The sequence below is a fragment of the Bubalus kerabau genome, chromosome 1 (genome assembly GCF_029407905.1).
Source record: "Bubalus kerabau isolate K-KA32 ecotype Philippines breed swamp buffalo chromosome 1, PCC_UOA_SB_1v2, whole genome shotgun sequence".
Taxonomy (NCBI): domain Eukaryota; kingdom Metazoa; phylum Chordata; class Mammalia; order Artiodactyla; family Bovidae; genus Bubalus; species Bubalus kerabau.
This window is the reverse complement of record NC_073624.1, coordinates 94,621,539-94,642,573: the sequence shown is the minus strand read 5'-3', so window position 1 is coordinate 94,642,573 and position 21,035 is coordinate 94,621,539. Positions and strand designations below refer to the sequence as shown.

Here is a 21,035-nt window from a genome sequence, read left to right as displayed (position 1 = left end):
GATCACTTTCCTAAGCCTTGGCTCCTAATAAGCTCTTGGTGAAAGGTAGTTGTTATTTTTAACTTCTTTCTCCTTCACTATTTTAATCCCCTTCATAAACCCACCTTCACTTAGCCTTGCAAGTGCCCTCTAATCTCTCCTCTTTTGTTGCTAATTTGCTGCCACTACCAATAAAGGCGTGTGTAAATTATATTCCCCTGGTGTTTACATTCACAAAACATTTCACACACATTCCTGTCTAGTCTTCACAGCAAAGCTAGGAGCCAGCCGCCCAACTCCTGTCATTGCCCTCATTTTGCAGAGCTTGGGACAGGGTGTGATCTGTCCCGAAGCCTCAGCTGCTAAGGGGTGTGTCCAGGACAGCAGTCAAGTCAGGGTATTCCGACCTCAGGCACCGGAGCCCGCCGGATGAAGCGGCCAGTGCATGCCAGCTCCCCGCTGCCAGGGTAGATTAGCACAGGGGGCCCTCCTGCTTCCGGTTCCAGCCCGACTGAGCTGCCCACAGAGTGGGAGGAGAGAGACTTTCAGGCTTTATAAATGTCTCCATTCCTAGCACCAACTTCTAGAGACCCCAAATGCTATGTAGTGGTGCCCTCTACTGGACAGAAGTGGCTTCTACTGGACTGCTGCCTCCGAAGGGAAGGCAAGTGGTAGATTTATTCATATTCACACAAAAATCTGTCCAGGGCCTACTATGTGCCAGACAGTTTCCTAGGAGCCACAGAGGTGGAGGAAAAGCTCAAAAAGTCCCTACGTTCCAAGGAGATACATTGAGTGGGGAGATAGAGATAAAAAACATACGCAAACTTACAAGCTTTTACACAGCAGCTGCTGCTGCTGCTGCTAAGTCACTTCAATCGTGTCCGACTCTGTGCGACCCCATAGACGGCAACCCACCAGGCTCCCCCGTCCCTGGGATTCTCCAGGCAAGAACACTGGAATGGGTCGCCATTTCCTTCTCCAATGCATGAAAGTGAAAAGTGAAAATGAAGTCACTCAGAGGAAACCATAAACAAAACAAAAAGAAAACCTAGAGAATGGAGGGGGCGGGGGTGGAATATTTGCAAATGATACAACCAACAAGGGGTTAATTTCCAAAAGTATACAAACATCTCAGATAACTCAATAGCAAAAAAGCAAACAACCCATTTGAAAAATGGGCAGAAGACATAAACAGACATTTCTCCAAAGAAGACCTACTGAGGGACAACAGACACATGGAAAGATGGCCAACATCAGTAATTATCAGAGAAACTCAAATTAAAGCTACAGTGAGGGACCGCCTCACACCAGTCGGAATGGCCATCATGAAGAAGTCTACAAATAGAGAAATTATCCTTCAATTAAAAATAAAAAAATTTTTTTCCACGTCTACAAATAACAAATGCTGGAAAGGCTGTGCAGAGAAGGGACCGTTCCTACACAGTTGGTGGGAATGTAAACTGGTTCAGCCATTATGAAGGACAGTATGGAGGTTCCTTAAGAAGCTAAAAATAGAGTTTCCATATAATCCAGCACTTCTAGGAATATATCCAGGCAAAAGTATAATTCAAAAAGATACACGAACTCCTATGTTCATAGCAGCACTATTCACAATAGCCAAGATGTTAAAGTAACCTTAATGTCCATCAACAGATGAGTGGATGAAGAAGATGTGATGCATACATACCACGGAATACTATTCAGCCATAAAAATGAAGTATTGCCATTTGCAGCAACATGGATGGACCTAGAGATTATCATACTAAGTGAAGTAAATCAGAAAGAGAAAGACAAATACTACATGACATCACTTATACGTGGAATCTAAATTATGACACAAGTGAACTTATCTATGAAACAGACTCACATACACAGGGAACAGACTTATGGTTGCCAGGAAGAGGAGATGGGGAGGGATGCAATGGGAGTTTGGCATTAGCAGATGCTATTACTAAGCTTCTCCTTCCAGATGTTATTATATGTACAATGGATAAACAACAATAGAATGGGAAAGACTAGAGATCTCTTCAAGAAAATTAGGGATACCAAGGGAACATTTTATGCAAAGATGGGCTCAATAAGGGACAGAAATGGTAAGGACCTAATAGAAGCAGAAGATATTAGGAAGAGGTGGCAAGAATACACAGAAGAACTGTACAAAAAAGATCTTCACGACCCAGATAGTCACGATGCTGTGATCACTCACCTAGAGCCAGACATCCTGGAATGTGAAGTCAAGTGGGCCTTAGGAAGCATCACTATGAACAAAGCTAGTGGAGGTGATGGAATTCCAGTTGAGCTCTTTCAAATCCTGAAAGATGATGCTGTGAAAGTTCTGCACTCAATTTGCCAGCAAATTTGGAAAACTCACCAGTGGCCACAGGACTGGAAAAGGTCAGTTTTCATCCCAATTCCAAAGAAAGGCAATGCCAAAGAATGCTCAAACTACCACACAATTGCACTCATTTCACACGTTAGTAAAGTAATGCTCAAAATCCAAGCCAGGCCTCAGCAATACATGAACCGTGAACTTCCAGATGTTCAAGCTGGTTTTAGAAAAAGCAGAGGAACCAGAGATCAAATTGCCAACATCCGCTGGATCATCGAGAAAACAAGAGAGTTTCAGAAAAACATCTACTTCTGCTTTATTGACTATGCCAAAGCCTTTGACTGTGTGGATCACAATAAACTGTGGAAAATTCTGAAAGAGATGGGAATACCAGACCACCTGACCTGCCTCTTGAGAAATGTGTATGCAGGTCAGGAAGCAACAGTTAGAACTGGACATGGAACAACAGACTGGTTCCAAATAGGAAAAGGAGTACATCAAGGCTGTATATCGTCACCCTGCTTATTTAACTTATATGCAGAGTACATCATGAGAAACGCTGGGCTGGAAGAAGCACAAGCTGGAATCAAGATTGCCAGAAGAAATATCAATAACCTCAGATATGCAGATGAGACCACCCTTACGACAGAAAATGAAGAACTAAAGAGCCTCTTGATGAAAGTGAAAGAGGAGGGTGAAAAAGTTGGCTTAAAGCTCAACATTCGGAAAACTAAGATCGTAGCATCCACTCCCATCACTTCAAGGCAAATAAATGGGGAAACAGTGGCTGACTTTATTTTTCTGGGCTCCAAAATCACTACAGATGGTGATTGCAGCCATGAAATTAAAAGACGCTTACTCCTTGGAAGGAAAGTTATGACCAACCTGGATAGCATATTCAAAAGCAGAGACATTACTTTGCCGACAAAGGTCCGTCTAGTCAAGGCTATGGTTTTTCCAGTGGTCATGTATGGATGTGAGATTTGGACTGTGAAGAAAGCTGAAGATAGAAGAATTGATGGTTTTGAACTGTGGTGTTGGAGACGACTCTTGAGAGTCCCTTGGACTGCAAGGAGATCCAACCAGTCCATCCTAAATGAGATCAGTCCTGGGTGTTCATTGGAAGGACTGATGTTGAAGCTGAAACTCCAATACTTTGGCCACCTGATGCGAAGAGCTGACTCACTGGAAAAGACCCTGATGCTGGGAAAGATTGAGGGCAGGAGAAGAAGGGAATGACAGGGGATGAGATGGTTGGATGGCATCACTGACTCAATGGACATGGGTTTGGGTGAACTCTGGGAGTTGGTGATGGACAGGGAGGCCTGGTGTGCTGTGGTTCATGGGGTCACAGAGTTGGACACAACTGAGTGACTGAACTGAACTGATATAGCATAGGAAACAGTATTCAATATTCTGTGATAAATCATAATTGAAAAGAATATGAAAAATAATGTGTATATATATGTATATATATATACATGAATATATATGTATGTATGTATAACTTAATTCCTTTCCTGTATAGCAGAAATCAGTTATGTATACATTCTTTTTCGTGTATGGGCTTCCATACAGGGGCTCAGTTGGTAAAGAATCTGCCTGCAATGAAGGAAACCCCGGTTCCATTCCTGGGTCAGGAAGATCCCCTGGAGAAGGGAAAGGCTACCCACTCCAATATTCTGGCCTGGAGAGTTCCATGGACTGTATAGTCCATGGGGTTGCAAAGAGGCGGACACGACTGAGCGACTTTCACTTTCATGGCAAAAATTAACCCAGCACTGAAATTCAACAATACTTGAATAAATTTTAAAAAATAAATGATGTCCAACTCTTTGTGACCCCATAGAGAGTAGCCTGCCAGGCTACTCTGTCCATGGGATTTTTCAGGCAAGAATACTGGAGTGGGTTGCCATGCCTTCCTCCAGGGGATCTTCCCCACTTCCCCACCCAGTGACTGAACCCACATCTCCTGCATCTCCTGCATTGCAGGCAGATTCTTTACCACTGAGCCACTGGGGAAACCCATGTAACATAATGTCATGTAATAAGTGCTATGAAGAAAAATAGAGCAGGTAAGTAGTTAGAGAATGACTGAGGTGGTGATGAAGAAACAGATAGGCTTCTCTGAGGAAGCAGCAAGGTAGCCGGAACCCTAGGGAAGTGAGGGTGGAGCCCTTTCCTGGGGAAAAAGCTAACGAGGCCGAGGATGACTTGGAGGGCACTAGAAGGAGCATTTCTGGAAAAATAATAAGACCCATGTGGCCAAGAGTGGTGTTGGGGTTCAGCAAGTTCACAGATGGAGAGTTCTCCTTTTCTTAGGGTTATGCCACATGTACAAGGGAGACATCAGACCTGTGCTCCAAGAATCAGACCGCTGGGGAAGAGTCCTTCGCAAAACACAGTAACACCAGCTAACAAGTTCTGAGCTCTCTGTGACCAGGGCTTTACCTCAAGCCTGTGAAGTGGATATTCCCGACATTATCACCATTTTGCATAGGAGGAAAATGAGGCTGAGAAAAAATAAAGGTTATGTGGTTTGCCTGAGGACTGAAATACAAAGTCACTGAGAAAGGACATGAATCAGGTTTGTCTGACTCCAGAAGCCAGGCTTTTACAATGATTTGTGCACTTGGGGAAAAGAAGATGGGACATAAAACAGTGTGCAGAGTATGGCTACATTTGCATTGCACTCATCTCACACGCTAGTAAAGTGATGCTCAAAATGCTCCAAGCCAGGCTTCAGCAATACGTGAACCATGAACTTCCAGATGTTCAAGCTGGTTTTAGAAAAGGCAGAGGAACCAGAGATCAAATTGCCACCATCTGCTGGATCATGGAAAAAGCAAGAGAGTTCCAGAAAAACATCTATTTCTGCTTTATTGACTATGCCAAAGCCTTTGACTGTGTGGGTCACAATAAACTGTGGAAAATTCTGAAAGATATGGGAATACCAGACCACCTGACCCGCCTCTTGAGAAACCTATATGCAGGTCAGGAAGCAACAGTTAGAACTGGACATGGAACAACAGACTGGTTCCAAATAGGAAAAGGAGTACATCAAGGCTGTATATCGTCACCCTGCTTATTTAACTTATATGCAGAGTACATCATGAGAAACACTGGGCTGGATGAAGCACAAGCTGGAATCAAGATTGCCAGAAGAAATATCAGTTACTTCAGATATGCAGATGACATCACCCTTATGGCAGAAAGTGAAGAACAACTAAAGAGCCTCTTGATGAAAGTGAAAGAGGAGGGTTAAAAAGTTGGCTTAAAGCTCAACATTCAGAAAACTAAGATCATGGCATCTGGTTCCATCACTTTATGGGAAATAGATGGGGAAACAGTGGAAACAGTGTCAGACTTTATTTTTGGGGGCTCCAAAATCACTGCAGATGGTGATTGCAGCCATGAAATTAAAAGATGCTTATTCCTTGGAAGAAAAGTTATGACCAACCTAGATAGCATATTGAAAAGCAGAGACATTACTTTGCCAACAAAGGTCCATCTAGTCAAGGCTATAGTTTTTCCAGTCGTTATGTATGGATGTGAGAGTTGGACTGTGAAGAAAGCTGAGGATAGAAGAATTGATGGTTTTGAACTGTGGTGTTGGAGACGACTCTTGAGAGTCCCTTGGACTGCAAGGAGATCCAACCAGTCCATCCTAAATGAGATCAGTCCTGGGTGTTCATTGGAAGGACTGATGTTGAAGCTGCAACTCCAATACTTTGGCCACCTCATGCGAAGAGTTGACTCATCGGAAAAGACTCTGATGCTGGGAGGGATTGGGGGCAGGAGGAGAAGGGGACAACAGAGGATGAGATGGCTGTATGGCATTGCCAACTCGATGGACATGAGTTTGGGTAAACTCCGGGAGTTGGTGATGGACAGGGAGGCCTGGCGTGCTGCGATTCATGGGGTTGCAAAGAGTCGGACACGACTGAGCGACTGAACTGAACTGAACTGATATGTTTATTATATAAATATACAGTATGTGTGCATGCATGCTAAGTCACTTCAGTCATGTTTGACTCTTTGTGACCCTATGGACTGCAGCCCTCCAGGCTCCTCTGTCCATGGAATTTTCCAGGCAAGAATACTGGAGTGGGTTGCCATGACTTGCTCCAGGGAATCTTCCCCACCCAGAGATCCAACCTGCATCTCCTGTGGGTACTTCATTGCAGACGGATTCTTTCCCCCTGAGCCACCAGGGAAGCCCAAAATATACTATATATAATAAATATATTTAATGTAAATGTGACCATATATATATCATTTTTTTAAAAAGACTGAAAAGCAATGCATCAAAATGTGGTGATCCCAAGGGATGAACTAAGCCCCTTCCAGAAGGTGGGAGAGGACGGCCTTAGCTTTAACAACAACCACACCTCATCTTCAGATGCTCGCTTTCAGTTTACAAAGGGTCTTCTTTCACAGTCCCACGTTTGGACTTCATGACTGCTATTTCACAGGGAGGGAAGCCAAGTCCCAGGGAGGCCGTGACTCTGCCTCGGACAGAATGTAACAGAGCTGGATCCAGGACGGACATCTGCATAGTCGGAGTCCTGCAAGGGTCAGGTCAAGGAAAGGAGAGAGATGGCAGAGAAGTCAAGGAAGGTCCAAAAACAGGTGGGCTAACGGGCAGTGGAAGGACGCGGCGACAGAGGCGAAGCAATTCCCGGATCTGCCCAGCAGAGGGCAACGCCGCCCCAAACTCCGCAAACCTGCCGGGCCACGCCCCACTCCCGGACAGCCCCTCCCCAGATCCAGAGAGCCTGGAGGTGCGCATGGGGCGCCTTCCCTCGATTCTAAAGGGTCTGTGGGCCTTGGGGTTGGAGAGGCAGCGGGTGCCAGTGGGGCAAGGAATAGGGGGAGGACACGCAGGAGAGGTTGTCGGGAAGAGGGCGATGGTGTGGGCGTCCGCGATGAGGTCAAAGGTGCTGGGGAGCCACGCGCCGCGGCGGAGCGAGGGTGGGCGTGGGCGGGGGACAGGGTGCAGCATGTCTGTGGGACTTCCTGAGGCGGCAAGATTTGCTGCTCCGGGGAGGCGGTTACTCACTCGGGCTTTGCCACCTGCTTCCCTCCCAGCTCCCAGCCAAACGCAAACCAGAATCCCCATCTCCACCCCCATTTCAGCTAATGGCGGCTGCACCCCCAAGGCTGGGACCTGCCTCCGCAACTCAGCCCTCAGCCTCTCAGCTTCAGGGTGGAAGTGCCCAACTGACTCCAGCTCGTCACCAAAAGTGGCACTCCAGCCCCCACCCATTGCAACCAAGCCCAGAACTTGAAGGTCGGCTTCCGACAGCTCATGGGGCTGTTCTCCCCAGCACCGCCACTTCTCACCTCCCGCTGCTGACCCCGAATTCTGGTCTAGACATGAACCCCAGCTCGGTCCCCCACCTCCTGTCCGCTCCCCTCCCCCCTGAGCATTGGCTACACCCAGTCAGCCAGCAGGTCCTGGATACCTGTGTTGTGTCCCTATGCCCCACTCCAGCCAAGGTGGGGACATAGATGTGTCCAGTGGGTTCCCCTTGCTCTCCAAGCGCTTCCAGTTTATGGCGAGCAGCTACCTTACGCCACCAAACTTACACCATGAACTGGAAGGTGGGAGGCCCAGGTCCTCAGCTCCCGGAGGATGACACAGATGACAGGACCTCAGGGGGGCCTGGAGTGCCCTGCAGAGAGGGTAAATTGGTTGAAATCAGTGGAGTTGGATGACTTGTAGATTCTGAATTCACCATTCATTCGTTCAGACATGCCTGCCTCCAGTTTTGTTTGAATGCCTGCTCAGTGCCAGGCCCAGCAAGGGTGTCCGAGAGCTTCAGATGGTTTGTGAGGTTCAAGGAGGGTCCACTTTGTAAGAGCATGAGAGCAGGCCTGAGCAGGTGGGCTCTAAGGTGGAGAGCTGCCTTCAGGGCATCTTGACTGTGGGGAGAACCCTACCTCTGCCCCATTGCCTTTGGGGAGCTCTGGGCTGAGAGGTGCAGTGTTCTGAGGTCACCACCAGGGGTCAGGCACACCTGCTCTGTCCTCCAGCATCTGTCTCATCTATTTTATTCTAGGAGGAACCTTCCTGGTCCCTTTCTTTTCTCTCTCACTTCTCTCCATCCATCACTCCCTCCTTTATGTCATCCCCTCCAGCCTTCAGTGCAGGATCAGGCAGCCTCCCAGCGTGACAGCCTGACATTTTTCCTGACACTCGAAGAGTCCCACAACCTTTCTCACTTCCCCAGGTTCATGAGTGAGCAATGAACTGGTGAGAAGTGTCATCTACTGTCTCACCTTTCCCCTCCTGCTCAAGTTCAGCTCAAGTTCTCTGGTTTTGTCTCCAGAGAAAACAGGAGTGTTTATGGGTTCTCTCCTTCTGACAATTTTTCTTATGTCTGTCCACAAAACTCTTCTCTAAGCCCCAGTTCCTTTTGTGACTCCTAGAACCCAGTCCCTAGAGCCCCTCTGCCCCCCTTATTCTAGGACAGCACCCAAATCCATGGAACCTTGATCCCTGGTCCTGATCTCCTCCTCCCTTTGCTGTCTGGCACACCTCAGCTCCTGCTCTCTCAGATTCCACCTTTCATTTACCCTCCATGCTCCCACCTTGCTCTCCATAAGTGAGTCCCACAGCTCTGGAGCTTCAGTTCCTCAAAAGGGTTCCTTGCCACCTTGACCCCGTCCTCAGACTCCTTCCTCCAGAAAACATCCCTCTCCCCAGTCTAGGCTCGAGAGATAGATGGATCTGAGAGAATGCAGGCTCAGGCAGGTACCAGCTGGGCTACGTTATCCTCTCTAATCCTCAGTTTTCTTCATCTGGAGAATGGGCCGTCACATGCTGTGAGGCCTGAGTAAGGTGATGGATGTGGACATGCTTAGCACAATGCTGGTTCCTAGGTGATGCTCTGGGAGACAGACTCCTGTCCTTTCCTTCAGGACTGCTGACACCCCCACTGTCCCCCAGCTGCAGCCTGTAGGCAGGGACCTGCCCTTGTCTCTATGCACTGGATGCTTCTGCTCCCCCTACCACCCCTGGGCAGAGCTCTGGCCTGGGAAGAGGGGGATGAACCACGGGACTCGGGGGCACACAGCCCCCATACTGAGGGGATCGGGCAGATGAGAGCTCTGTGAGGACCTCAGATCTGAACTCCATCTGCAAGGCTGTGTCCTCAGGCTACCATCCAGGAGGCCTGGAGTGGCATCCACTCTCTTCCTCCTTGGAATTATTAGGGTCCCCTCCTGGCCTGGGGAGGAGGGGCTCCTACAGAATCCCCTGAGGCTTTGAGAGGACCAGAAGGCTGGTGGGAGGTAAAGGAGGGGAGGCAGGGCAGGGGGGATACCGGCCACACAGTATTCCTAGTCTCTTCTTTCCCATCCACCCCCACCCCTCCACCAAACACGATCCCTGGGTTAATTTTTAGCATCGCAGCTCGCACATTAGTCACTCCCTGTCACCCACCTACACGGCAGGAGGCTGCTGTGCTGGCGCCGTCATGCCATCAGCTGAGAGGTGGGATCCAGCCCCGCCCTGGGCACCTCCTCGGCCTCCTCGGGGTGCACACAGCCAGCCAGGAGCCCCCTTCGGCCTGGGTGAGGGGGACTGACATCACTGCCAACGCTAGCTGCTGGGTGGGGGAGGGGGAGCAGGCTGGTAGGAGAGGGGCTGGGAATCTGTTCTGGGAGGAGAAAGTCAGGGAGGCCCTGGCAGCCCCCCAACACCAGGAAGGTGCTAGGCGATGCCCCGGCAGCTGGGCTCCTGGCAGCCTGGGGCTCTGGGAACCAAGGTGTGAGAGGGCCCCTCCCCTAGCCCCGAGCCCTGGGCGCGGCTGCTTGTCATCACAGTGGAGCAGCTGTTCAAACAGGGAGCTTGGGGAAGCTCCATTTTCTTAATCAAATGTCCTCCCTCCCCAGGACCAGGGAGGGCAGGGTGGCCAGGAGCAGCCCCTGGCTGGAGCCAACACCCAGCCCCAAAGGGATTTGGTGAAAGGGGTCCAGAGATGCCAGCTACAGATGGAGCAGGGGAGGGGCCTCCCCACCCCACCCTCCGGGACTGAAAGGTGCAGAGCTGGTGGTCACCCCTGTGCAGGGTTGGTCCCGAGGGGACGTTCTCGTGTATTGAGCAGCTGCTGTGTGCCAGGCTGTGTTAGGCCCTGAAGGTACAGTGTAACAGTTGAGTTTTCCTGCCTTAAAAAGGCAAAAGGCAGATACAATGGATGTCAGTATAATTACCAATTGAGAGTAAGTGCTATAAAGAAAAAAAAAAAAATAGAGGTCTCAAGATAAATAATAATGGGGACAGGGAACTACTTTCAATCAGATCAGGGAAATCTCTTCTCCTCAAGGAGGTGATATTTAAGAGATCTGAGGTTGGAGGCATCAATCTTGCAAAGACTCTTCCAGGCAGAGGGAACAGTATGGGCAAAGGCCAGAGGCAGGAAAGAGCTTGGCATATTTGAGAATAGATCCAGAAAGAGCAGTGTGGCTTAAATATGATAAGTGACATAGAGGGAGAAACAATTTGAGCTTGAAAAGGGCCCAGTTCCGAGAGAGCCTCATGCAGGGCATCCCAGTACAGTTGCAGAGGTTGTGCACTGCACAGAGGCTCACGTTGCCAAACTGTTGGCCTGTGTGGCTGCTGTCAACCCACAGGAAAGGATGCCTTTTCCTAATTTGTCTTCCCAGAGGGACATGTTATGGAGTTTGGGTTTTGAACAACATGATAAAGAGTTAGGATTTTTTTTTTTTTTTTAATTCCAGGGAAAGCCATAATGGGTTTTAAGCAGAGAAGGGTTGTGACCCAGTTTCCTTTTTGGAAAGATCACCCCAACTGCTGTGTAGAGGGATGGTCCAAGGGTGAGAGAGGAAGCAGGGAGCCCCTTCAGGAAGCAAGTGCCACGGTGCAGGAAGGAGAGTATAGGAGGTGGCCTGCCTGGGGGAGGGTGCCACTTAGACCTCTCAAGGGCACCCCTTGTATGATGGTCCCTGCCAAGGAGGAACACTAACACAGGAGCCTCAAGTCGTGGGCCCTACTCTGCCGCTTACTTGTGACCCTAGACAGCTCACTTGCCCTGGCTCCCCTCAAAGAAGGTGGTGACCACCTTTTGCAGACGCTTTGAGCACACACTGTGTTTATTGAGGTTCTATTATGTGCTCATGTTGGGCATGAAATAAAGCAGTGAGTAAGACAGGAGAGGCCCCAGAGTCCTGCTCTCAAGAGTGTTCATCCTGTGGGGAAGGGAGCCAGGCAAAAACCCAAACCCTTCCAAGTCAAGACAGTTTCAGATGGGGATGAGTAATATGATGCAAATAAAACAAGGCTCGGCCATATTTTAGACCAAATGGGAGGGCCCTGGGGAGGCCATGCTGAATACCAAAGGAGCCAACTGTGGACAGAGCAAGTGCAGAGACACTGAGGGCGGGACGCCTGAAGTGCACCATGGGCAAGGTGGCCAGAGCAGGGAGCGAGAGGGGAGGAAGAAGACGGGGCAGGCAGGGGTCAGATGCGCCTGCGTAGGGATTAGAATCTTATCCTGGGAGTGACGGGACACCTTTGAGGAGTTGTAGAATGAGTGACCTGTGATTTGGCCTGTCACAGGCTGGGGGGATGATGGCTAGGGACTCCTATGCAGGAGGCCCCAGATTCCTAGGAGAGAGCACGCCAAACAGCTGTTTACGCAAGGCTAGGTTTAGAGGAACCTCGACTCCAGCTGCTGTGGTATTTGGGGGGGTGGTTCTAGATGCATTTAACAAGAGGCCCAAGTTCTGAAGCAGTGTGGGGCCTCTAGTTCAGGCCCATACCTGTAAGTCAGAATCCCCTAGTCTATTTCCCTGGCTGCAGGCTCCAAGCAAATAAGATGTAAAATATAGTGTGTGTGTCTGTGTGTGTGTTGAAGGGCGGAGTGGTGGAGTCAGAGCTTGCCGGAGCCCAATCCTCCCCCTCAGGCAGTCACCACACTGACACAGATGCAAAAAACCGTCCATTTTATACAGTTTGTGGTTCAGAAGCAACAATATGCAAACAGTGGAACAGTCTGTACTGCCCTCACCCCACCGGATGTGCCCATTCCTATCTCCCAAGGGCAGAGGACCCAGGACCCCTGCCCAGTAGGACCCCACTTAGTTACAGGCCCCTAGGGGGGCCAAGCCCTTAAGGGTCAAGGCTGAGAGGGAGGGAGACCAGCACCTTGGGCCCCCTCAAGTGCCCACTGGATAACTGGAACTGTGTCTGTGTGGGGTGGGTAGGGGAACGACCGGGCGGAGGCCATTTCTCCCCATGGCCAAGGGTGGGTAGCAAGTAAAGCTGAGGAGAGGGCTTCGTGGGACAGGGTCCCCCTACCTGGAGGAGGAGTTTTCCTGGACACCCCACAAGGCACTACTGACCCAGATGTAGGATGGCACGTCCCATTTTTGGCCCCCGAACCTCTCCCAACCCCGAACTCTCTGGTTCTCCTGTGCCCACCTCCCACTGTAGTTTGGGGGAGGACAAGTAAAGAGGCCTGGGGCTGGGTTCACCACTCTGCAGAGACTAGCCAGGACTAGCTGGGGTTGCCAAGGACCCTCTCCGGCTACTCTGGGCTCTTGGAGTCCCCGTGGCGGCCGAGCGACCGCCCCCGCCCCCTTTTTGCACTGGCTGGAAAGAATAAATAAATAAATACGTTCCCCTGCCCGCCCCCACCCCTACAGCTGGCTCTCCTCCTCCTCCAGGGAGCGATTGAGTCCGGGGATGAACTTGAGCAGCCGCCGGCGGAAGCTGCGGTACTTGGTTTTGCGCAGGCCGGGGCCGCATAGGGCCTGCTCGCGAGCCTCAGTCCAGAGCGCGCCGGGCGCGCCGCCGCCGCCGCCCCCGGGGCCCGCGCACCGCACGCTGGCGCTGCGGCTCAGCATCGCCCGGGACCCCGGGGCCGGAGCGTCGGCCGCGCCCGGTCCCGGCAGGCGCGCGAGGGGCGGCGGCGGCGGCGGGGGCGCAGGCGGCTCAGCGCCTCCGAAGAAGCACGTGTGGTAGACTGCATCGTCTGAATCGCCCCCTGTCCGCCGCGCTCCCCCGCGGGAGCCTCCCGGGGCGGCCAGCAGAGGCCCGAAGGGCAGCGAGCCCGGGAGCAGGCCCGCGCCGTACAGGCAGGAGCGCACCGACTCCAGCGTGTCATAGATGCTCGGGTCCTTCACCACGAGACCTGCGGGCAGAAGACACGGGGCGGGGGCAGACGTCAGAGGACACGGGTAGGGGACCTTCGCTCCTTCCTGATGACCATCAGTGTGGCCCTTGGGCAAGTCAAAACTTTGAACCCTACTTCCCCGGTCTGTAAAACACGAATTATACACTCAGATCCTTATGAGGGTCGCGTGCTGCAATTCATGGGGTCGCAAAGAGTTGGACACGACTGAGTGACTGAACGGAACTAACTGTGACACAAGAGTCAGGAAAGGGGCCTGAAACAAGCTCTTGGAGCCTTGGTGTTCCCACCTGTAAAATGGAGATGGTTCTGTGTAGTAATTTCCTTCAGGGCACTGTTGTGAGAATGAAAATATGTGGGCATCAGCCCAGGGCAGCATTGTACCCAGAGTAGTAGTTCAGCAAAACTTGGAAGGGGAAGTAACTGACTAGTTCCTAGGGGGAAGCAGGTATGGGGGTACAGATGGGGGCACAAGTGACCCTTCCCAACACTGATCTACTCACCATGCACCAGCCGCTGCTCCTGCACCATCAGGGACCTGTATTCTCCCCACTTCTCATACAGGGTTTGCTGCAAGAGACACACCCACCTCACTGTCAGGAGTCAGCAAGAAACTAACCAGGGTGGCTACAGACTGAGGGATCAGGGAGTACAGAAGAAACCTTAAGGTTAAAAGGAGGTTCAGGCAGATAAACGACCCCCCAAAAAGAGTAGGAGGATTCCTCTGGTGGTTCAGTGATTAAGACTCTGTGAGCCCAGAGAGGGAATTAAGCCTCCCATGCCATAACTAAAGATCCTGCATGCCACAGTGAATATCCCACATGCCACAACTAAGACCCAGCACAACCAGAAAAAAACAAACAAACAAGCAAAAAAAACAGTGGGGCCTGCAAGGGGCAGGGGTTTGGGAAGAGGAACCTGGCGGCTGGATGGTTTCCAGGCTGCTTTACCTTCAGGTACTGCAGACGAGCCTCCAGTTCCGCCTTCCTAATTGATGTCCCGTACAGAGTTTCCAGTCTGAGGAGATAGGGGAATCAAAGGATGAGTGGGCCCACAGGGTGGGGAAGAAAGGCTGCGCTCAGGAATCCCCTAGGGACCACAACACCTGGATGTACCTGAGAACGTTGCCAGATGCCTTAATGATGTCGACAATCTCCCGATGTCGGATGCCTTCCACATTCAGGCCGTTGACGCTGGCGATGGTATCCCCTGCCAAGCAGAGATGGGGATCACCATTTGCTCCACGGGGCGTGTGGAAGAATTTCAGTCCCCTATCTTCACCACAAAGGGTAGGGGTAATAACCCCACAGGACTCTCCTGAGCTCCCTACCCCCACTCATGGTTCTGGGGCGATCTTGTGCAGACCTGGCACCCTAGCATAGGGGCCAGGACCCTCAAACATCCACATCCTCATCCTCATCTCACTCTCAGGAAGCTCTGTCCCCAAAGGCTGAGCCCTCCCAGAAAGCCTGGGCTTCCCCCAGAGCTGGTTATTTCGGTCCAGCCCACAGGCTGTCACCAGCAAAACCCAGCTGAGACAGGAAGGCAGGAGGGTGAGGAGCACCACGCCGGGAACTTTAACACTGGCCCCCAAGCTTGAGGCCTCAACCTCTGACACCCTAGGCTGCTGCAGAGCCTCCTGACCTCCAGCAGAGCAGACCACCCTCTCTTAGGACCCACTGCCCAATTGGAAAAGGAGGTGTGGACCCCTGTGGTGGCTACCAAGGGGATGTGAAACCACCTTGCAAAGCTGCAGTATACCACTTAGCTACCAGAGGCTGCTGGTGAATGGGCAAGGAGATGAGGGCTTCAGGAAGAAAAAGGAGATAGAATTGGAGGGGGGGTGTCGAGGGTGCTCAGTTCATGCAGTCTCAGGCTGCCCCTTCCGGGACTTGGGGCTCTAGATTTGGCCAGTCCCAAAGGTCTCCTACTGGCAGCACCATGTCCTTGTTAGAGGAAGTATCACAGGTACCCCAGTACTGGGCCAGGTTGGGAACACGATGGACTTGCTCTCTTGCCGACTCCTGCCCATGCTGGGTTGCCAGATCGCCAGGAGGAGGCAGAATAGCGGTGGCAATATCTGCCATTTCCCAGGCAGGCCCTGGCTTTGTGCCCAGGAAAGCCCCTCACCACACTGATATGAGGACATGTTACTGCCCCCAGTGTTGGGAATATTCAAGATCATACAGTAAATGGTAAATCTGCCTTGATCCAACTCATTCTTCTTTCTGGCCTTCTCGAAATAGGAGGAGGAAGGGGAACTGATTGGATTTCTTGCCCCCTCTGCTTGGGAGTAAGGTCATACTCCCTTCCCAGAGCCCCGTGTCCTGGGCTTAGGCCCCACCTGGTGTGAGCCCCGCCAGCTGGGCAGGGCTGGACTCATGAACCCGGCAGACAAAGGTCACCATCTCCACACGCTGCTCCTCTCGATGGTGAAGGCCATACGTCTGTAACAGGCAAGGGGACCCTCAGCCCTGGGGTGGAGCAGGATCCACCCGTCCCTCAGACCGCCTCCCAACCCTTCCCTCCCTCTGCACCCAGCTTCTCTCCCACCTGGATCTCAAAGCCAAAGGTCTGGTTCTCCTCCTTCTCCAAAGTCAGCACTTTCCTGCAGGAGACACAGGGGCCATCTCATCAAGTCCGTCAGGATTAAAGAGGAGCCAGGCGGGCCCATAGTGTGGCCCTCCCCTCATGCCAGAGTCTGCTCTGGAACATCCAGGCAGGGCTCACTGTCTCCAGTGACAAGCCACACTCATCCCTGGCTGTTGGAATGTCCTTCCCCATACTGAAATCAGCTTCATCAAGCCACACAAAATCAGTCCCCTCGGGGGGGGACACACTGCAATGGCTAGCCCCCAGAGCCAGTTGAACTAGTTGAGTTTTTCGGCCACACTCCCAGCTTCCTAGTGAGCCCCAGAATACTACTGACTGACGAGCTGAGGCCCCCAATTCGGCCCCAGCCTGGAGCGCTGTCTGCTCCAGAGCCTTGGGGAGAGGGCTGGCCCCACCCCCAGAGGCCAGTCACGAGGCTCAGCCCGGACCCCAGCTGCCCCTCCCAGCTGCGGTGAGACCAGCCCACCAGATGTGAGGGCTGGGGGGAGGGGAGACTCGAGGCCGCCCCTTCCCGCACTGAAGGCCTGCCCACTGGACACAATGGTCTGGAGCTGCTCCAGATCTTCGCCTGCTGGGGGAGCCCAGAGTTTCCTCTGCCCACTCCCACCCCCTTCCTTCCCGCCCCGCCAGAAGCCGAGCTGAAGCAGCCTCCAAAGTCTCCTTCAAGGCTCTTGGCCTCAGCAAGGCCCTGGAGACCCAGGCCTCTCAGTGCCCAGCCTGACCCACATACCCCCCCAAATGCTGATCAGCAACTCCCTACCCCAGCGCGAGCTCCTCCCTGCTTTGCAGGCAGGCCTTTTCCCCTCTGTGTGTATTTGGGCCGGGGTGGGGGTGGGGGCAGGGCGACTGTGTCTACTCCAGTGCTCCCTGGTTTTCTAAAAGGGTTGGCAAAGTTTTTCTGCAAAGGGTCAGACGGTAAATATTTCAGCCTTTCTTTTCGAGACCTGAATTATTTGACAGCCTCTGTCTTATATTGTTCTTTGTCTTTATTTTTACAACCCTTGAGAAATATCAAAACAACTCTCAGCTCAAGGCCAATCTGGCCAGCAGGCCACAGTCTGCTGATCCATTTTAGAAACCAGGCTCACATCAGGATGGGACACAGGCAGAGTAGGGCTAGTCCTTCTGTCCTCACCCCAGGCCCTTCCTTAGAGGCCACCACCGATGGGACAAGCAGAGCACTGAGGTTTTGGGTGCAGGGCCAGACAGTCGAGCAGCTGGATGCAGCTTGCCATGGTTTGGGCCTTCAGGGTTTGCTGGGCTGGGAAGGCCCAGGGGAGCCCCCCAAACTCCTCCTGCTTCCCCCTTCCCAGATCCAGATTTCTCCAGGGAGGGGTGACTGGCAGGGACTGGGGGTGGTTTAAGGAGCACCTGATGACTCAAAAGTCCCTCCCTCCTTCCTCTGCCACCCCCTTCACACAGCCCACACCCCCACCTGCCCCTCATTCCTGGTGAGGGCACCGTGCTGAAAGGGCGGGAGCACGACTTCCCCTGGGTGGGCTGAGATGCTGTGTCGTGCTGCGCCCCCCAGCACCTCATCCTTTGGACCAGGGCAGAGGCGGGGCTAATGGTGACTCACCGCTGCTGTTCAGGACTCTGGCTGAGGCTCTTCCAGCGGAATCCTGAGCCCTGGGTGGGAAGGAGAGTCAGGAAGAAGCCAGTGAGAGGGAGGTGTCCTGGAGCAGATGCTGAGAGCCCTCCTTTGGGGGGTTCCTCGCCTGGGCTCAAGTCCTAGACCCAGCATTTCACTTCCTGTTGCCTATCTGTCCTGTTCGAGCTCCACACCCGCTCTTCTGATGCTGGAGTAACTAACCCTAGAGTGCCAACATCAATATCAATCCACAGCTTTCTCCCTAAGCTTTATCCCCACAACTGGGACCTCGGGAACACAACAATCTCCTGGGCTCCAGATGCATGAACCTCTAAGTCCTGTCCTGGTTCCTAGTCTGGAAGGGGTGGGGGTCTTCATGACTCTAGGTAGAACAGCCTCTGCCCCCAGGGTGCACGTCTGCAGGGGCTCGGCACCCTAGACCCCAAAAGGTGAAGCAGAGGCTCTTCCTAGATATTATTCAGAGAAGGGCAGGGGCCCCTGGGCTTACCTATCAAGACATTTCAGAGCCACCAAGGCCAGTCAGATCTCTTCTAATTTCTCAGTCACAGAGAGTGGCTTGCAGGAGCTGGGGTCAGGGGCCCTGGTCTAGAGGGCTGGAATCTCAGCTTAAGCATGGAAAGGCAGGGGATAGAGGGGCCAAGCCCCCTCCCTCAAACTATGGAGTCCAGCTGCAGGTGGCCAGCTGTGCCCAGCTCCACCTGGGTCTCTCAGCATTGTGATACATGTTGTTGCTTTCTGGGACAAAACAAAAACTTAGATCTCAGACTTGTTAAGTCTCACTACACTCAAGGAGAGAAATGGGAAGGTTTTGTTATTGTTGTTTGGTTGGTTTCATTTGCTTTTTGGTAGGAGGGATGACCGAGCTGAGGGACTCCCTACCTCTTTTGGGTCCTTGAGAAACTAAAGCAGTGTCTTTCCCTCCCTAAATGACTGATGCTTGGAAGAAGCCCGGTTCCAGATCAGCCCTTGCCCCGTGTGCCCCAAACAATCCAGGAGTTTCCTGATCAGTGCGCTAGTTAACTCTCCCCTCAGGCTACCCCCGAGGCCAGGAAGAGAAGGAAGCCCTCCTTCTCTAGAACCTTACAGACGGGCCTCAAGGGTGGAGACAGTTCCCAAACGGGCCAGGGAGGAAGGACTGGGCAGCATAGAGAGACCCCTTTGTCTTTCCACCCGATTTTCATAAAATGCAAATTCTCAACAAGCTGTTCATTGTGTTGGGGGGGAGCCAGGGGCCAGAAGAAGAGGAGGTGGGGGGGGGGGGGCTGAGCTGGGAAAGGCCACCAGTCCCCTCTCCTTAACCTGGGTCTTGAGTTTCCTTTCTGAGCGCTCGGGTGCCCCTCGGGCCAGAGGAAAAGCCCGGCGGAGGGGGAGACTTCGAGGGCGGGCGCGGCCCGCATCCTTCCTGCCCAGCGGGCGCCCTGCGAACCCTCCCACCGCGTCCGGTCGCCGCTGACGTCCAGGGAGCCGTGGCCTCGCGCCCCGCACCTCAGACGCAGGGTGAGGCGGCCGAGCCCAGGAATCCCGGCGCCCCCTCGGAAGCGTGAGCTTTCGGAGTCGGCGGCCCCGCAGGCACTTCTTCGGCGAGCGTCCCACCCCGGGCCCGCCGACACTCAACTTGAATCGACTAGCGGCCGGACCCCAGCTCGAGGCCTCTTGCTCCCACGGGAGAAGCCGGGGCGGGGGGATCCTGGGGATCTCAGTACTCCTGGACGCGGGGAGGCGGGGCTGGGGCGGGGTGGCGATGGCCAGTTGGGGCGAGGGGAAGGCAACTTGGGGAAGCAGCAGGAAGGAGAGCAGCGAGATGGGGCAGAGGCGCGTGGGGAGTGGAGAGCCGCCCAGCTCGTGAGCGGCGTGGAGCCGGGGATGGGGGAGTTTGCGCCTTCTGAGCAGAGGGGTCGAGGGGACCCAGCAGGATCTGAAGGTGTCCGTGGGGGTCAGAGGGCGGGGGAGGAACTGGGGGACTCGGGGACCCCAGGAGTATGGTGTGGGTGGGGATCCTCAGGCGTCCATGGGGACTGTGGCGGGTAGCGCGGATCTTGAGGAAGGGACACCACAGGGTACCGGGGGCCGAGGGGGTCCGCGGGAGTTGGGGAGGTACGCACCTTTCGGCGGGGCAGGGTGCCCCCGGACACCGCGAGCGCGCGATACAGCTCGGCGGGGTGGTAGTCCTCCAGCGCCGCGTACAGCTCGTCCCCGGGGGTCCCAGGGCCGGCGGCTGCAGCAGGGGGGCCCGAGGCCGGGGTCGGGGTCGGAGCAGCGGGAGCGGCTTCCGAGTCAGGAGCCCGAGCGGCGGGGTCTGGGGCGGCCGCCGCCTCCTCTTTCTGCTGCAGCTTCCTGAGTCGGCGAAGGGTCATGGCTCCGGCGCCCCTCTCTGGTGGCGCTTTCTCCGCGCGGCGGGGCTGGCGGTGGCTCTAGGATGCCAGCCTGGAGGGTGGTGGGTCGCCTCCCTTTATAGGCTCGGGGAGCGGGGTGGGCTGAAGGGGCGGGCGGGGAGCGGCCTCACGGGGCCTCGCCCCCTACGCGGTTGGCTCCGCCTCCGGGGGCGGAGCCCGCTGCTCCGGAGCCCCGCCCACTACTCCTGAGACTTGCCTAGACCAGGGAAACCCTTGGGGACCTCGAGCTCCCGGCCCTAGGGGGAAAAACTAGCAGCTGAAAGGAGCGGGGGCGGGGAGGGGGACTTTGCAGGGCATCCCGGGGCGGACTATGGGTCTCTATGATACCTGAGAGACGGGGAACCTGTGAAGCGGCTTGTACACGAGATTTGGCAGTGGAGTGACAGTAAGGAGTCTTTAGAAGGAGGTTTGGAGGCCCAGAGTAAGATTTGAGGAGACCCAGGGGGCTGCAAGAGACTTTAGGCTAGGAGAAGGAGGGGTGAGGTCTCTGGTGGGGAGGGAAAAGATGGCCCTGAAGTAACTGTGTGGAAGCCACTGGGAGGTTTAAGGGTCCAGGGTCTCCTCTTTACATAGCTCCCGGAACAGTTGAAAAGAGCTGCCTCTCCTCCCCAGGTCAAGGGAAAAGGGAAGAGAGGGAAACCCAGAGAGTAGTGGACTTAATTCTGGCCCGTCAGCCTCACCTCCTGATGTTGGGGCTCAGGTAACCTTTTTCCAGCAGACAGATGCTTACTGTGGGGCTGACTCATGGCAGGGCATAAGGTGCGCTGAGGGGGTGCTCAGGATTGGGGGTTGGTGCTCAACAATTCTCTGACCCTTCTTGGGGACCACCGCCCCCCCCACCCTCGGCTGTGTTGTCTGTGGCGGCCAGCCTACGAGAGTGGTGGGAACAGCCCAGCCGAAGTCTCTGTCGTCAGTGGTACCTGAATAAGAAGTGAGAGGAGGAA

The 21,035-nt window shown here is 53.7% G+C and overlaps 1 protein-coding gene across 1 annotated transcript; it reads right to left on the bottom strand.

Moving 5' to 3' along the window:
* Positions 1 to 12,254: 12,254 nt before the first annotated feature.
* TAMALIN (trafficking regulator and scaffold protein tamalin) lies at positions 12,255 to 20,127 on the bottom strand. The gene is made up of 8 exons (XM_055583800.1): positions 19,801 to 20,127; positions 17,666 to 17,715; positions 16,027 to 16,081; positions 15,818 to 15,920; positions 14,589 to 14,682; positions 14,424 to 14,490; positions 13,977 to 14,043; positions 12,255 to 13,473 (listed from the first exon to the last, which is right to left on the bottom strand). Exons 1-8 carry the CDS (start codon positions 20,050 to 20,052, stop codon positions 12,980 to 12,982), a joined length of 1,182 nt encoding a protein of 393 aa, XP_055439775.1. The 5' UTR covers positions 20,053 to 20,127; the 3' UTR covers positions 12,255 to 12,979.
* Between the last annotated feature and the right edge of the window lie 908 nt (positions 20,128 to 21,035).

What these genes read in the sequence shown, in the direction of transcription:
- TAMALIN (XM_055583800.1), bottom strand. Translation starts at nt 20,052, where the DNA reads ATGACCCTTCGCCGACTCAGGAAGCTGCAGCAGAAAGAGGAGGCGGCG. An exon ending in GCACCCTGCCCCGCCGAAAG is followed by an intron (nt 17,716 to 19,800) that starts GTGCGTACCTCC and finishes CTTCCCACCCAG; the next exon opens with GGCTCAGGATTCCGCTGGAA. An exon ending in CTCGTCTGCAGTACCTGAAG is followed by an intron (nt 14,044 to 14,423) that starts GTAAAGCAGCCT and finishes TGTCTCTTGCAG; the next exon opens with CAAACCCTGTATGAGAAGTG.